General features: G+C 41.8%; 1 protein-coding gene across 1 annotated transcript in view; it reads left to right on the forward strand.

Annotated features, from left to right (window-relative positions):
- Positions 1–17,978, forward strand: part of LOC147693541 (GPI-linked NAD(P)(+)--arginine ADP-ribosyltransferase 1-like) — a 94,474-nt gene extending 76,496 nt beyond the window's left edge. Inside the window, exon 5 of the mRNA XM_086933755.1 lies at positions 16,427–17,978. Within this exon, the coding sequence (XP_086789881.1) occupies positions 16,427–16,512 (86 nt within the window). The 3' untranslated portion in view covers positions 16,513–17,978. The remainder of the gene's footprint in view (positions 1–16,426) is intronic.
- Positions 17,979–18,787: the final 809 nt, after the last annotated feature.

The following is an 18,787-nucleotide window of genomic DNA, read 5'->3' on the forward strand; positions in this document are numbered from 1 at the left end:
CTTGGTCTTTATAGACCTCCCGGACCATAGCGGTGACCTGGGAAACCCATAACAAAGGTCCAAGGAGTAACCATGAAAGGCTTAATCATAAGACCAGGGAAAAAAACTCGGGCTCGCTGTCTCCACTGTATCAATAAATCCCAGAAAGCGATCTTATTCTTCCTGCAGGATCTAGCCATGTCCATCTTAGATACATCATATAACGAGGTCAACCATTCTGAGTGGGATGGTGCTACTGAATCCACCCAATGCTTGCATATTTGTCTCCTAGCCATTAGAATTGCATAAAACAATAGAGCTCTAGCGGGCTCGTAATGTGGTCATTGAGGCCGAAGATGATTGGCGGCAGATTGATATCCAATGATATCTTCAGGATGGACTCAAGAGACTTCTTCACATTTTCCCAGAAGGGGCCAATAGAGGGGCAATGCATAAACATATGCACCTCTGATGCTTCAGGCAACCCGCATTTGTTACAAACTTTCCCTATCTGAAATTTCGATAACTTAAGTCGGGAAAGATATGTTCTATGGGCCGTGAACAAATTATTTCGCTTCAACCAGGCAGGTTTAACTATTCTGTGCAGGTTACTAAATGAATCCATCCAGACCGAATCACACTGAACCTCCATCAACTCCCCCATAGCTCTTCTGGTAGTTTAAAGACGCCATCGATTTCCTCCTCTATTGCCCAATACCACACCGAGACCTCCTTTTTGCCCACCAACCTCACCACTAGTTGTTCTTCCAATTTACTGGTCTGCCCTAAAACTGTATTATGGCTAATCTGGTCCTGAGTCCAGCTTTTAATCTGAATGTACTTAAATCTGGAGAGGCCAGACCCCACTCTCTCTATCGTAGATCTTCCCAAGAGAGTAAGGAACCTCCATTCATCAAGCCCCCCCCATGTTGTGATACTGGAGTCTCTCGCTGGTTTGATCAAACTATCCTGAAAGCATGCAGGTGTGCCCGGGGAATCCCACAGTGGTGCTAATCTGGAAAAATAACAGCCCCACTTTTCTTCTTATTGTGGTCCAATTTTTTACTATCGATTGGAGAACCTTTGATTTAACTTTTTTTAAACATTTTTGGTCACCAAATTTAAACATAAACCCTTCCTCCGGTAGCCCTGCCTTCCTTAACAGAGCCCTAAATATCTCACCTACAGCTGTACTGATGGGCATTTTCAACAACATCCTTGAATGTGAGAGCTGAAATGCCCAAGCAAAATATTGTAAATCGGGTAATGCCAATCCCCCTTTATCCCTTCTCCTCCTAAGCTTCTTCCAAGCCAGCCTAGTTGATCTATACTGCCAAATAAAAGAGTTTATCTCTCGTTGGCATTTCTCTATCTGATGGTTATCAAAAGAGAGCGGGATGGTGTTAAAAAGAAAAGTGATCTTAGGCAAGATTGACATTTTCACTAAATTGATCCTCCCCAAGATGGATAAGGGGAGGTGAGTCCACAATTTCATCTGCTTTTGACAGACTTTAAAGGCACGATCAAGATTGTATTGAGAAATTTTGTCAACCTTCTGTAAAATTATAATCACCAAATATTGCATAGAGGAACCGATTTGAAGTTGTGTGTCTTTTATTCGGATCAATGACATTATATCGACCACAAAAATATCGAGGTACAATAATATCGAGGATAAAATATCGAGGGACAAAATATCGACTGTCTATCTTCAAACAGGTAAGTACTATAATATCGACTCAAAAATATCGAGTTACAAAAATATAGACTGTCAAAATATCGTTTTTTTTAAATATCTTTAAATGAAGTTAAAACTAATATAATAATAAATATATTTAATATAAACATAATTAAAATCATTAAATAAATGTGATATTAATAAATAATAATGTAAATTAAAGAAAATATATAACAAAAATAATACATATATATAAATATATAGATACATATTATTAAATAAACATATATAATATTTTTACCGTAGCATAGCAAAATGGTTAACATTTATTGTAACAACTCTAGTGAGTTCAACAGTAGCGAAAGCGTTGGATAGCGTAGGGGTAACATTTACTATTCCCACTCCAGTGGGTGCAACAGTAGGGAAAGCGTTGGATAACGTAGGGGTAAAAATTACTATTACAACTCCAAAGAGTGCAACAGTAGGGAAAGCGTTGGATAGCGTAGGGGTAACAATTACTATTCCCACTCCAGTGGGTGCAACAGTAGGGAAAGCGTTGGATAGCATAGGGGTAAAAATTACTATTCACACTCCAGCGGGTGCAACAGTAGGGAAAGCGTTGGATAGCGTAGGGGTAAAAATTACTATTCCAACTCCTAAGAGTGCAACAGTAGGGAAAGCGTTGGATAGCGTAGGGGTAACAATTACTATTCCCACTCCAGTGGGTGCAACAGTAGGGAAAGCGTGGATAGCGTAGGGGTAAAAATTACTATTCCCACTCCAGTAGGTGCAACAGTAGGGAAAGCCCTGGATAGCGTAGGGGTAAAAATTACTATTCCCACTCCAGTGGGTGCAACAGTAGGGAAAGCGTTGGATAGCGTAGGGGTTAAAATTACTATTCCCACTCCAGTGGGTGCAGCAGTAGGGAAAGCGCTAGATAGCGTAGGGGTAAAAATGACTATTCCCACACAAGTGGGTGCAACAGTAGGGAAAGCGTTGGATAGCGTAGGGGTAACAATGACTATTCCCACTCCAGTGGGTGCAACAGTAGGGAAAGCGCTGGATAGCGTAGGGGTAAAAATTACTATTCCCACTCCAGTGGGTGCAACAGTAGAGAAAGCGTTGGATAGCGTAGGGGTTTCAATTACTATTCCCACTCCAGTGGGTGCAACAGTAGGGAAAGCGTTGGATAGTGTAGGGGTAAAAATTACTATTCCCACTCCAGTGGGTGCAGCAGTAGGGAAAGCGTTGGATAGCGTAGGGGTTAAAATTACTATTCCCACTCCAGTGGGTGCAGCAGTAGGGAAAGCGCTGGATAGCGTAGGGGTAAAAATTACTATTCCCACTCCAGTGGGTGCAACAGTAGGGAAAGCGTTAGATAGCGTAGGGGTAAAAATTACTATTCCCACTCCAAAGAGTGCAATAGTAGGGAAAGCGTTGGATAGCGTAGGGGTAAAAATTACTATTCCCACACCAGTGGGTGTAACAGTAGGAAAAACGATGGATAGCATAGGGGTAAAAATTACTATTCCCACTCCAGTGAGTGCAACAGTAGAAAAAGTAAAAACTTAATAAATAAATATAATTAATAGAAATATTATTCCCAATTAAATGTAATTTCCAGTACCAATTACTTTTATTTACCAATTAAATTATTAAATAAACATATATAATATTTTTACCGTAGCATAGCAAAATGGTTAAAATTTATTGTAACAACTCTAGTGAGTTCAACAGTAGCGAAAGCGTTGGATAGCGTAGGGGTAACATTTACTATTCCCACTCCAGTGGGTGCAACAGTAGGGAAAGCGTTGGATAACGTAGGGGTAAAAATTACTATTCCAACTCCAAAGAGTGCAACAGTAGGGAAAGCGTTGGATAGCATAGGGGTAACAATTACTATTCCCACTCCAGTGGGTGCAACAGTAGGGAAAGCGTTGGATAGCATAGGGGTAAAAATTACTATTCACACTCCAGTGGGTGCAACAGTAGGGAAAGCGTTGGATAGCGTAGGGGTAAAAATTACTATTCCAACTCCTAAGAGTGCAACAGTAGGGAAAGCGTTGGATAGCGTAGGGGTAACAATTACTATTCCCACTCCAGTGGGTGCAACAGTAGGGAAAGCGTTGGATAGCGTAGGGGTAAAAATTACTATTCCCACTCCAGTAGGTGCAACAGTAGGGAAAGCGCTGGATAGCGTAGGGGTAAAAATTACTATTCCCACTCCAGTGGGTGCAACAGTAGGGAAAGCGTTGGATAGCGTAGGGGTTAAAATGACTATTCCCACTCCAGTGGGTGCAGCAGTAGGGAAAGCGCTGGATAGCGTAGGGGTAAAAATTACTATTCCCACACAAGTGGGTGCAACAGTAGGGAAAGCGTTGGATAGCATAGGGGTAACAATGACTATTCCCACTCCAGTGGGTGCAACAGTAGGGAAAGCGCTGGATAGCGTAGGGGTAAAAATTACTATTCCCACTCCAGTGGGTGCAACAGTAGAGAAAGCGTTGGATAGTGTAGGGGTTTTAATTACTATTCCCACTCCAGTGGGTGCAACAGTAGGGAAAGCGTTGGATAGCGTAGGGGTAAAAATTACTATTCCCACTCCAGTGGGTGCAGCAGTAGGGAAAGCGTTGGATAGCGTAGGGGTTAAAATTACTATTCCCACTCCAGTGGGTGCAGCAGTAGGGAAAGCGCTGGATAGCGTAGGGGTAAAAATTACTATTCCCACTCCAGTGGGTGCAACAGTAGGGAAAGCGTTGGATAGCGTAGGGGTAAAAATTACTATTCCCACTCCAAAGAGTGCAATAGTAGGGAAAGCGTTGGATAGCGTAGGGGTAAAAATTACTATTCCCACACCATTGGGTGTAACAGTAGGAAAAACGATGGATAGCATAGGGGGAAAAATTACTATTCCCACTCCAGTGAGTGCAACAGTAGAAAAAGTAAAAACGTAATAAATAAATATAATTAATAGAAATATTATTCCCAATTAAATGTAATTTCCAGTACCAATTACTTTTATTTACCAATAACATTTTATTTAATGGACAATTATTAATTGATTAACAGTTTTAATAAATGTACATAATTAATTAATTATTATTAAATTACTTCCCACCCTATCCCCCTATTAACTCACAACCCACTACAGAAAATAATTTACTAAATATTAATTATTTATCAATTAAATATTTATGATTAATTACCAATTATATTTTAATTAATTACCAATTAATAATTAATTTACAATTATTATTAATTTACATAATTAATTAAATATAATTAAATTACTTCCCACCCTATTCCCCTACAAACCCGCTACAGAAAATATTTTACTGAAAATAATTATTTATCAATTAATTATTATTGATTACCAATTATATTTTAATTAATTACCAATTAATAATTAATTAACAATTATAAATAGTTTACATAATTATTTAATTATAGTTAAATTACTTCCCACCCTATTCCCCTATAAACCCACAACCCGCTACAGAAAATAATTTACTAAAAATTAATTATTGATCAATTAATCAATTATTATTAATTACCAATTATATTGTAATTAATTAACAATTAATAATTATTTAACAATTACAATTACATTACAGATTTAATTAATTATATTTAAATTACTTCCCACCCTATTCCCCTATAAACCCACAACCCGCTACAGATTTATATTACACAATTATTAAAAACTTACCTTATTTTCGATATTTTTGTTGTCTATATTCTATCTAGTCGATATTATGTCTAGTCTATTTTTTTGATTCGATATTTTGGCTATTAATATCGATATTACTCGTGAGTATGGAGTAGATCACTGATTTAATCTCAAATATATGGTGGCTGGTACCAAAATGTAGCTCTTAATGTAGAAGATAATGAACAGAACAGCCCCAGAGTTCAGCTCCTCAATGTGCTGGAGAGACAGTAGCACTCAGGATACCGCCTTTAGCTGCACCCTGCAAGATGGTAGCTCATGGGCAGGGGAGCAGGAGGTACAATTATTGGGGAATTAGTGGATGGCAGTGAGACTTGCTGTCAACTTTTTAGCCGAAAGGATCACTGTCTTAATCGATATGCAATGGGAAGGAGGGTGGGATATTAAAAGAATGATGACCTATCATGGAGATTCCACAAACCAGCCCACAGGGCAGGAATGAGTGGCACACAGAGGCAGTCTGGCACCGATGGATGTGTCCAGACCTGGAAAATGAATTACTTTCCCTCCTTTCAGAACGCTTATTACCACAAACGTGCGTTTACTTATAACATGTTTTACTATTACCAAACTCACGGGTAATAACGAAAGGTTCAGACTCCCCTGCATTGGTTCAAACACGCTGCCCACAGTGAGCCACCGCAGATTGATGAACCCAAAGAGCCATCTTGTCCTCTTTAAAACCTTCCTCTGGGAGAAAGGAAAGTAAAGAAAATCCTCCTTGACTTACAAACTTCTTTTGGATGCGTTAGTGTGTCTCTTCGGTGACAAAGAAGCCTGCATATTGATGCCACTGGATCCATTTCTGAACATGGTCTATGACCAGCAACTAAAGCGCAAGTGAGAATGCGTGTGGAAAGCGAGACATGGGGAAAGTAAAACAAAGTTATCAGGGTACCTGCAGAAAACACTGATGGTATTTAAATAACAGTGTATGCCCAAAACCAAACAAACACTGGCCCACACGTGCAAGCGGCCGCGAGACGCGATCTGTGGTGGGGAGGGGGAGAAGCGGGAGTTGTGTACGCGCGAAAGTGAAACTGATCGCGATCAGGCACTGAAAGCTGGTGCCTGCACGCGCGCTCGCGTGCGTAACTGCAAGCTTGAGGCCAGCAAAAGCCTCTGGTGGCACTTTTAAAAGCCACTCACTAAATGTCTAAAAGAGACAGCGCATGCTCTGTCTCAGGCAAGACCTAATATTAAAGCTAGGAGTCGAAGGTGTCTCTGCCTAAAATGATATAATACCCCACAATGCAGAGGCCCACAATGCAGTATAACTTAATGTAGTGACATTCGACAACTCTGAGCACTCACATTTTAGGGCACTGCATCATGGAACATTAAATCATTAAATGTAAGTAATATCAATAGAAGTAAGGGGTTAATTAGTTAAAAATAGCTTACTGGTAACTTCAATTATTAAAATAAATACATGAATTAAGAAGGGCAGTCAGCAGGGTCCCCCCAAGATGAAGTATTGTGCAATGATGTAGTGGTGGCGATGTGAGCTCCACACTGTAGTTTTACTCAATATTACGGCATAGAACTATTTTACACACATTTGCTTAACACATTGTAAAATATAAATATATTACAAATCAGGATACAAAGTTAATTTAAATTCAGAAGTTCTAATCAATCGCAATCAACCATGATTACAATAGTCAGTCAGTCAGTCAAATCACTTTATTCAATACTTAAAATTATTAAGATCATACAAGTATAGAAAACACAATATAAACTGTACATTCTAAAAAAAATACAGTTTTCATAATTCAAATGGTGACAATAATTTGTTTAAGATAGTGATTTTAAAAACAATAGTCAATATATTCTCTTTGAATTTTATAATAGGGATTTTAGGGGGGGACAGTACAATCATGATATTTAGATATTTAATTTTGATGTTTAAAAAGTGATTTTCGCTTGTTGGGTCTGACATTAGCCAAGACTTTTTGCTTTTGCTAAAATACATTCCAGACATACTTCTTTACAATGCTTCCTGTCTGTCATCTTCAATCTAGTGTCAATCACAGTTTGCTTATGTTAACCACAATTTTCAGCATGGTGCACGGAGTCAGCCAACTTTAGCAATTGCTTTACCTGGCAGTGAATAAGTAGTCCTCTTCAACAGCAAAAGCTACTTGTGCAATGTGAGCAATTCTTTCTTTATTATTCTTTATTTCGGCAAAAATGTTTACCATAAAAGACATTTATACATTATAAAACATTTAAAAATATAATAATTTAGCAGATACGACAAGTCCTTTGCATAGAGTTTCATCACATTGCAATATAATTGTTTGCTAAGCAACCTTGATACATTTACTCCTAAGAGACCAAACAGCACCAAGATACTTGGCTACTGTGAATACAATGTGGTTGGACAAGTCAGTTTTAAGAACTCTAAAAGCGGCTGAGCATTCAGTAAATCTCAAGTTTCTGCACAGAGGAATAATCCATTTCCTACGTGACGCCTGATAAACAGGACAATAGAAAATTATATGGAGCTCAGTCTCATCGGCCAATTTACAAGCAGGACATTTACTATTTGCATGTTCATTCCACTTGTTTGTAAATACTCGTACTGGGAGAGACCCATGTCTCCATTGTAAATACAACTTCCTGAGCAGGGAGGGATAAAGATTGTCTAATACTGTCCTTAGTCCAAAGAAATGAATCGGTTAATGTCCCATTGTTTTGGTGGCGGTACAATGCCGTTAGTTTGCAATCATAGTATGGTTTGGCCAATAACTTTTTGGGAAGCAGTGGGCAGGCGGTTATAGGGTCGGTCCACAATTTCAAAAGGCCCAGGCCCTCCAGCTCTGTTTTTATAAATTTCAGCCATTTAATTTCTCCTGCATTAGGGATTGCAAGCACCTCCTGAAGTCCTTGTCTATAGCTCTTTAGTTCCGGGACAGACCATATCCTGAGCCAATATGCTAGTGGTCGGAAGGCCAGTTCTTCGTTAAGGGGTTGCATCCCAAGATCCATCCTTAAAGGAACAAGAGGAGTGCTGGGGGGGAGGGCTACAATCCTTCGGATGAACTTGTTCTCCTCTTTTAGCAGATCCTGGGAGGGTACATGGCCCCAGAGCTCGCACCCATGCATAGCAGCCCCCCTTGCCTGTGCCCTGTAGATCTGCAGTGGTGGGCCCACAGGCCGGATGGATGACTTGTTATTACACAGAAGCTTCGTGATGCCGCCCGAATACTGAGTCAGTTTAAGGAGTGCCCTCTCTTGGTGGGTGCACCAGGTCATTCTTTCATTTAGGGTAATTCCTAGGTACTCGAAGGTCCTCACCCTTTCCAGTCTCTTATGTTCAACAGTTGGGGAGGGTCGGAATTTTGGGGGGGGATTAAACACCATAAATTTGGTCTTCGAGGTGTTAATTTCTAGACCGTATTCCCCACAGAAACCCACAAAACCATTGAGTACTCTCTGGATACCCATCATGGACTTAGAGAGCAACAAGGTATCATCGGCGTACATAATCGCCGGTACTCTGGATCCTGCTAGCTTGGGAGCGTCAGAATTGGCCACCCCATTGAGGTAAGAGATAACCCCGTTGACGTAGAGGCAGAACAGGGTTGGTGCGAGTACGCAGCCTTGCCTTACCCTTCTGTCAACGGGGAACCTATTTGACAAGGCGCCATCCTTGCCACATCTTACTTGTGCAAAATTGTCAGTGTGGAGATGAACAATCATCTCCAACAGGCCCTTGGGGACACCCAATCTGGCTAGCACATCCCATAGTTTTTTACGGGGGACCAGGTCGAACGCTGCCCTCAGATCCACAAATACAGTATAGAGGCTGCCACCCCCCAACTGTACCGTTTTCCAATGGATGAGGGCAAGACGGAAGACCTGGTCCGTCGTTGAAACTTTCTCTCTAAAACGTGCCTGAAGGGGACTCAGTATGTCGTGTTCCGTCATCCACTCTGATAGACGGTCCAACAATAGCCTGGCGAATAGCTTTTGCGAAACGTCTATCAGGCTTATTGGCCTGTAATTGACCGGGAGCAGAGGGGAACCCTTTTTAAAAATAGGTACGATCTCTGCCCCCAGCCAAGTGGGGGGGATCATCATACCATTCAGGATAGCGTTAAACAGCACCTTAAGGTACGGGGCCCAAATTTTTACTTCGTGTTTATATAGATCACCTGGAAGCCTATCGAGGCCTGGCGCCTTTTCGGGCGCCAGCCCCAAGATCGCCATAGTAACCTCTTTCAAGGTGAATTCATCCATGGGTACCGCGTTTTCGGTGTGCTGGTCCAATATATGTTCTAAAGGAGTCTCTGGGCATTCAGGTTTATGTGAACTATACAGATTTTTAAAATGTTCCTCCCAAACTACAGGTGCTATATTTGCTTCGACTGCGGGTAGGGGTTCTGCTGATCCATACTTAACAATTTGCCAGAACTTCCGGCTGTCACTAGTGTTGAGTGCGGCTGTCATATCAGACCAATTTCCCTCATCTCACTCTATTTTTGCAGTGTGTAGGGTGGATTTATAGGCAAGTCGTTTCTCCCTGATTTGGCTTAGGCTCTCCCTATTTTTGAGTAACTCTAGCAGTGCAGCTTTTGCTCTCCTACAGGAAGCGTTGAACCATGTGGCTCTTTTCTTCTTATGTTTCTTAGGCCTAGACGCAGGGTTTAGTACTTCTGCCATTTTGATACATAACTCAGAGTGAATAACCCCAAGCACAGGGAAATCACCAGTATTAATTACATTGTTATTAGATGACTCAAGTACTTCTAAAGCAGGAGGATCAGTGGCAGTGACTGAGTGCGAAGTAAGGGCCTCGACTTGTTCTATCGCATTGACCACCGCTACATACAGTTTTTGAATATTATTTGGGTTTATTAGGAATTTTGGCCACTTAATTCTGCTCCTACTGCTTTGCAGGACCAAAGCGGCTGAAGAGGCTGAATTTTCTTCTGCCGAACCCATAGGGAGACCCTGAGCCATATATGTTAATGAAAGAGCATTATGGTCGCTATCATTCCTAGAGACTATCCTAAAGTCCTGTACTTTATCCCAATCCTTCAACGAGACCATGATATAGTCTATTCTGGACTCGTAACCTGGCCTGTTAAAGGTGAATTTAGGTGGGATATCTCCTTCGACTCGGCCATTACATGCCCTCAGTGAGTGGCGAAGCGTTAGGGAGGTAATTTGGGTGGCGATAGGTGTCCAAGCCTTTACCGGTGGAACTGCCAGGGGGGGGGGATCCCCCAAAGATCATCCTCATCACTCGTAACACCCACTAGATGGTCTGGGTGAGGCTCATATTGGGTATTAAAGTCCCCCCCCCACGATAATTGTGGAGCTTAGTCTAGCAGAATCAAGGAATAATGCTAAATCCTCGATTGTTCTCGAGGTGCCTGCTACCCCTACCGCTCTAGCGTATACATTAATTAGTGCTATGCTAGGGCCATGTGCCCATTCCAGCACAACGCACTGAAAATCAGCTGAGTCGGTTTCGTGGAGTATTGCCCTACAACCAAGATGAGAAGCCACCCAGATCAGAAGCCCCCCCGATGGGCGACCCTTCCCGCACCAGTTTGCCAAAGTTTCAAACGAAGCATATCCTGTGTGGGAATGCTTCTTCCTGGCCCATGTTTCTTGGAACAAACATATATCGTAGCCTTCTATTAGTTCCAGCCACTCAGAGGAGCCTATTTTGTTGGACAGCCCTGCGATGTTCCAAGATAGAATAGAGAGTCGGCCAGGGGTCACAGACTGATCGGTGTCGTTATTCCCCTGGGAAGCCCCACTTGCCCTTAGATGTCTGTGCACATAATTGTGAGGCGTGCATTCTTTTGTCATTGGCGTTAATTGAAACATTTCCTCTAGAGGAGAATTATACTTAGCAGTTAAACCACAATTGACACTGAGTGACTTGTTAAGTGTAGTTATCTGGGTGTGTATAGTTCCTTCTAAATGGTCAGCAGAAAGATCCTCTTCGTGCCTATTCTCACCTGCAGATTGAATGAATTCTCCAGACCGTGAGATTGATGGAATGGAGGCAGATCGTGCCAAAGGGTGGACAGAGCAGTTAAATAAATCTGCTTGTGGTGGTTTAATTATGAACTTATGAGAGAGTCAATCCACTTCCTCAAGGCACCCAAATCTGTTGTATACAGGGGCTCATGACCACCCACTATGTGTTTTTGCCCATTGGTTATAAGTCCCACCATGCATACGTTTCCTCTCTGAGATCCAACTCCAGTTTCCTCCTGTGTTATAATGAGGGAGTGGAGGATAGAAGAAAGTTAAGGGTCTTGTTGCTATAGGTGAGTTCGCGGTGTTATAATTCCAGGTGTAAATATGGTGTGCGGTATTGGGATTTTCGAATGAAACAATCACACAGTCACCATCAGAGGACTTATGCGAGGTACCTATCCAGGGTACTCGGCGCACCATGAGAATTTTGCTTCCCAGGTGGTTGGGTATAGGCCTGTACGTGTTAAGCCAGTGTATGACTTTGTTTTTAAGTGACCCAAAATCTTCCTGCTGATGATATGACAATTCTGGCACCCCCGTGAGCACAACTACATATGGCCTAACGTCAGGCGGAAGATCTACGTAGCCCCTATATTGATTTGTGTTAGGTTTTGCTCTTGATGTTGTTGAGTGAGGGTTATTCTGCTTGCTAATGGTAGCTGTCCTGATTGTCGTAGCAGGAGCAGGGGGGATCACCTGCTGGTTTGCGCCTGCCACTACGTTATTGGCAGGAATATCATTGACACCCTTATGCCTAGGTTTTGGAATGGGTTTGGCTTTTAAGGCCTTTGTAGGGTTTGGTGCAGATGATAGTGTGACAACAGATGATGGTAGTGGTGTGTTATTGGAAATGGTCAGTGGGCAGGGTGGTTTGTTTTTGTTGGTTACACTGAGAGTGGCTAGATTTAAGATACTTTTTTCTATCTCTAACAGCTGGGTTTCTATTTGTATTAGTCTGGCTTCGACAGGCGTTAAAAGTTTTTTAAGTGTTCCCCACACAATTGTCAGGAATTCCACATCCTTCCCTTTTATTGTGCAGAGTGGGACCCCGCCATCCTCACTATCAATTACCAAATTATTTAGGTCACTCTCATCCTTTGATTTTGCAGCGGCGCTGGGTTCTATTTCTGGATTCGAAGGGGATTTGGGCGGTGTATGAGGCAGTGCCTTGGTGGGTAGTTGGGCTTTAGCTACCTTGGCCTTTTTCCTTGAATAGGCAGAGGTTTGGTTGCGCTTTCTTTTAAGGTTGAAGTTAGGGCCCTTTTGACTGGGATGCGGAATCCCCCCGATGTTTTCCATGGTTTTGGTAGTAGGGACCGTCTTCAGCGGGGCCCCCTCACCGGATGTGTCAGTCCCAGCCTCCCCGCTTGCTAAAGAAGTTTGAGTAGGAGACATTGCTTGTGGGGACTCCGCCTTAGGTATGTTTGCCATAGGTGCTAGTGGCTGGTGAATTTCGGCCTGTGTGACAATCATAGTGGGAGTAGGTTCAGTTGTGCGGTCTGGTGATTTGGCAAAAGCAAAGTGCCCTAGGGAGGATTTTTTAGCCATGGCCAGTTCTTGGGATAACCTTCTCGCTGCGTCTAGTTCACAGGACACCCTACGCTGCATTTTGTCAATTTCCTTGTCTATGGCTATATTGGTCTTGGAGATGAAATCATCCAAGGTTCCGTTTTTAGGCTTCCCCTTCGGTGCCCTACTCTTGTATTCTCGTGTTGACATTGTGCGTGGTCTTTTGAAAGATTTTGAGCAGTGTAGCAGGTGTCAAATTTTAGAGCAAAGAGCTGTGGCCCAGTCCAGTCTCAAACAGTCTCTAACGGCCTCAAACGGCCCGCTCTTTGCCCGGCCTTCGCCCCGCGTGCGTCCCGCGTCGCGGTAGTGGAGAGGCTAGCAAAATACGAGGAGGTTGGGGGCGTGGCCGCCGGGGTAAGAGGCACCAGCTGTGTAAAGCTGAGGATGCTGGTCCTCGCAGTCCCCCGGTAGGCTCCACGCACTGGTCTCTGGCCTGGAAGCTCAACCTGGGCCGTCCTCACCTGGGAGCACGTGTGCTCTCCGCCGACTGCGGAGCCGCTCACACCAGGAAGGAATAGCCTCAGGGAGCAGATGAGCGGCACCCGCGAAGCGGGTGGCGCGAAAGGTGGAGGGCGATCTGGTCGGGCAGGCAAGCAGCAAAAGACTGTAGCAACCCTCGCGGCAAAGTAAGATCATGTGTGTATGCTCTCCGCCGACTGCGGAGCCGCTCACACCAGGAAGGAATAGCCTCAGGGAGCAGCTGAGCGGCACCCGCGAAGCGGGTGGCGCGAAAGGTGGAGGGCGATCTGGTCAGGCAGGCAAGCAGCAAAAGACTGTAGCAACCCTCGCGGCAAAGTAAGATCCTGTGTGTGAGCAATTACATTTAGGAAATGGATTTTGTCAATGCTTATTTTACTTAGACGAAGGGCTGGCAGCTCCGTCAACATCTGGCATCTGGGCCACTTCCATATTGCATGGTTTCATACAAAAGTGAATCATAAATAGGCAGCAGCAAAGCCAAAAGGTTGCTAGCCAAGGCCGATCTATTGGCTTTGCCAGTGTTTTTTTTCTGTTGAAGAAGTCATTTAGCCCCAAAATGTCAGACATAGAAGTATTTAGCCTTCCTAAAAAGTAGAATGACTTCTGTAGTTAAAGGCACTGAATTTTAGAAATTCATTTTCAAAAACCGAACTGAGATTCTTGAGTGAAGCCATCATTTTGGGAGAAATGTGCTTTAAAATGCAGTGCTTAACATTTTCATCAAGTGCATCTTGGTAGTAGAGAAGCCACATTCACAATGGTAATTTGCTTTCATAGAACGCGTTGGTCACCCGATTCGGTTTACCATACTCACCTGGGCCCATAAAACAACATATGATGAGATTTAATCAGGTAACCTGTGCACTTACTTTAATCAGTGATTTATACATTTCATTTAGGACCTATACCATTGACGTACCAATCCTTGTCATCGGTACCTAAAGTCCTAAGGGATCAAAGGTGTTAGAATAATAACATTTGCACTCATAAAATAACCACAAACTCAGGAAAGGTTTAAAATCTTTATCTAGATTTTCTTAATTGTCTTAATCCAAATATTAAACATCAAATATTTTTCTATTAGAGAGATAACGATTAAGATAAAGATATGCAAAGATTTTATAAAACAGTCATTAAGCATTTGATTTCAGGGAGGGTAAAGAAAAGGAAGCAATAAAATGACATTTACCCACACGGTATAATTAACTAGAATGGTGTGGAGACCAACCCTGACCACGGATCAGTCAAAGGATAGAGCCCAAAGTGCAAGAGCCAGCGAGATAACACGTGCAGATCAGAAATCAGGACAGGTGCAAATAGATTTGGATCAGGACAGGACCACCACAGCCTAAGACCGGCACCCACAGTTAAAGTTGCTACAACCCTCTCTGCAGCCAACAGCCAAAACCCCGATTGAGTTATCGAATTCTCCGACAGAGTGCTCCGCCAGCACCCTTACTCCCGAACCCCGATTGGGTGATCGAATCTTCTGACAGAGTGCTCCGCCTGCACCTCTGCTCACGATCACCTATTAAGTGCGTTGGGTCAGTGACAGGTCAGCTATTCGGGCAAATCGGGCAAAATAACTAGCTAAGCCTACTCTAGTTATACTATTTTCCAGGTCAGTGTACCACCCCCCAATGTTGTAAGTGTAAGGATCCCCAATTGTTATTGGACAAAAGAATGAGGAGAGGGGTCATCACACCATACCAAAATGAAACTTTTAGAATGAATATTAATGTTTGCGTTCCTGCCCATCAATTTATTTTCACATGCACTTTTATTCCACCCAGCAGTGATTGTAACAATATAAAACAATGTATTCATGCTTGTACAGTCCAGGTTCTTCTTGTGGGGTTGAGAGTTCACGCTCTCATGAACATCATCAGGTAGGACAGTAGCTGGATTGAGTTCAATGCCACAGCTTGAGTTTTTCTTGCAAACTTTGCACATGCGCGTGTGGGTTTCAAAATGGAGTCACAGATACATTTCAGGCCCAAACACGAGCTGATAGTAAAGCAGAAAATAAACAGTTTTAGAACAAAGAATAAATTAATGCACTATATACCACTTATCTCTACTCTATTCCCATTACTTTATTTTTAACTATTGCATTAGAGGTTAGGCAGGACGAACAGCTTAGCGTAAGCAGCGGTGCAAGCTTCTTGCATGTGAGGACATAGAGCAGCCATCTTCGTTGTAGTGCGCAGAAGCAAAAGATTCCCTCCAAAGCAGAAAGTATGTCATGTCACATGAGGGTGACAGATGCATGCGCAGTAAGAAATCCCGCGTAGCAGCGGCCATTTTAGTGCACGCGGATTATCGTTAGTAAAAGCACATATGCAAGTGTCTCTTAGATGTTGTGTAATGCAATATTAATAAGACAAACATGTTTATTAGTACATTGCGAGTTATTAGAGAAAGGGTTGATTACGAGCAAGTCGCTTACATACGCAACCTTGCTCCATCAATGCTTCTTGTGTCATGAGATGTTGGCACTCCTGTGATTTCAGCTAGATGAAAGCAAGGATCATAGAAGCACAGCTAAATCTGTTTCCGCCATATCACTGCATTTCAAGTGCTGCTGTATTTGTGGGTGGTAATTACCAATACCAGGTACATCAATAATTTCAGGATGTGGTATTACCATGGGATTCCAAATGATTTCCCCGCATTCCTTCATGTTATGGGGAATTATTGATGGGAATCAGTAGTATCAATGTCTGCATGTAAACTGGTAATTCTCTGGTTTGACCTGAAAGATTTGCCCCAGAAACCACAGTGACAATACCACTGAAGTTTTAGGACAAAAATCATGCTTACGATCAAAAAGCAATATTAACAGGTGACTTGTGATGGTCTTATATTGTGTAGATCCTGAACATCTGATTTTGTACTTTTTCATGCATTTAATATACTCAAAACTCAGATAAGGACTGTGCTCTCTCAATGTAATGCAATTTTCTTTTCTTCCCTTCTAGCGCCAAGCTCAAGACACCTTTCTTCAGCTCTGCAGACAGTCCTCTTCTTGTGTTGGTTTGTTGTGGTTGTAAACACTTTTGGATGACCTGCCTTGGACTTGAGAACTTAATCCACATTCATACTCTCAAGCAAGCTTTCAGTTTCTAAAGGCTCTGCATGAAAATCCCACAGATATCCTCAGGCGCTCGCTTCTTCTGCACGCCCTTAATGATTGGTGATATAGCGCCTCGGTCACCTCGATGCAGCATTTTCTCCCATGTCCGCCCTGCTAAAAGCCAAAAACAAGCTACAGCAGAGGTTTACTACTTTTCCTTAAGTGTTCCTTCACAAGCTTGTTTGCTCTTGGTCAGTGTAACCTTTGTGGCCATTTGAACTTGATGTACTTTAAAGATTTGCCAATAAGGTTATATTGCATTGTATACTCAATGTACAAGCAATCATGAAAACCTCTAACCCTTTGGTTAGTCTTATAGTTTGCAATGAAATTCATTTTTCTAAATTATTTATATATTCTGCTATATTTTGATGTGTCCAAGGAAAGCTGTACTCTTAAAATAATGGGTGTCATCCTTAAAACGTGGTGTCAGTTTGTAAACCCACACAAAACAGACTATAAACTTTCAGTGTCCTCTGCCAAGTGCTCGCTTCTGTCCCATGTACCACACAACTAGGGGTAGGAGGAATTCGCGTAATCCGGTTACGCAAATCTCTGCGAAACGATAAAAAATCTCTGCAAACACGCAGGAATTCCGTGAACAAGCAGAATTGCTTGTTCGCGATGCTTTTTTACTGTTCGCAATTGCTGTTTGCATGCTGGGGGGAAAATATTTTGCAAACACGCATTTTGTGAACGCGAACAAGCAAAAAATTTTGCAAAGTCGCGGAATGCAGAATTTTGGGCATTTTGCATTCTCCGCGGAACGCGAAATTTCCCAAATTCCGCGAATTACGCGAGCGGAACGGAATTTGCTGCCCAGGCCTACACACAACCTGCAAGATGAACCTGTTTGTATTTGAATTCTTCCAAGTCATATCTCAGACAGACATCAAGGTCTCAGGGAGACTGAAAATTAATAAAATGAGTTTCAATTCCATTTTTATCCAAATCTGAAACGCTAGAATGCTTTCACAAATAGACATAATTTCCTTTTTTCTAGAATTAGTATATTGCTCACTTTCAGAGATCTAATAGAGGACCACAAGTGATTATTTTCTGGTGTGCACGTCCATGGGGCTTTAAACCCTTACTTGATTCTCTAGTTAATATCACATTAGAAAAAATACATTTATAGGGTCTCTCTTCAGTAGCTTTCTGTGATAAGAAGTGATGATTTCATATAGAATGAATGGTTCATAAAGTGCGATTGTATATCTCAATCCAGCTGAGTTCTTTAAACAGTGTGTATATACAAAAAGATGCATGAAGTTGTGTGTTTCAGGAGTTTGCGATTTCTAGCCAAATTTTTATTGAAAAATCTGTGACATGTTTTCAAGTATGTACTTTTGTAAAAGTCTAATAAACATTAGAATAAAATATTAGATTGCCTTTTAGTTTCTAGTAGCATGCTAATCGAATTCAGACAGAAAGTAAACAACTATTAAATAGGGCATTTAACCAAAGGGGAATTCGAACAAGAAGGCAGGCAATTCTAGCCTGTTTCTTTCCAGTGGACCCCCAGCTAAACTGCTGCTTTGTCAAATTTTTGCTAAAGGCGGAGCAAAGATTACAAAAATCATAATTTGTTCAGTGCTACCGACATAGACTGCTTTCTAAATGGTTACATCACTCCTAAGGAACAATATGACCCTCCACCAAGGCAAAACTGGAGCTGAGCTGTTTATTCTTGAACCAAATTTCCTCGAAGAAGATCCAAGAGCCGTAAATAACCTTGAAACTAAACATTGACCTACGAGATAACATCTAATCTGCTAAAATAGCACATCCTGTTTACTAAAGCACTGATTTCCACCTTCTTTCTTACCACTCGATAATTTTAAATTTGAGTGTAAAGATCTAACTTTAGAGTTACTAATTTTATGCACATCATGTATTTGTGTATTTATATAATGAATAACTTGTATTGCAATGGTTTAAAGTAACTTAGCAATTATTTAAACAAACAAATCCTAATCGAATGTGGATATTCGCTGTAATCTAAGACTCATAATCGACCATGCTGGTTGCTACCAGCAATCTAATAGAACTAACATAATTCATATTGATTTATAACTAACATAGAAGCAGGCTGACCTTTATTGTTTTCTAGCAACAGTCTAATAAAGCCAAAACACGCCTATACTGATTGGAGCTTAGTCTAAAAGATTAAGATTTGAAAATTGTAAATTGTCCATTTTTACTT

Source organism: Lissotriton vulgaris, chromosome 8 (assembly GCF_964263255.1).
Source record: "Lissotriton vulgaris chromosome 8, aLisVul1.2, whole genome shotgun sequence".
Classification (NCBI taxonomy): Eukaryota; Metazoa; Chordata; class Amphibia; order Caudata; family Salamandridae; genus Lissotriton; species Lissotriton vulgaris.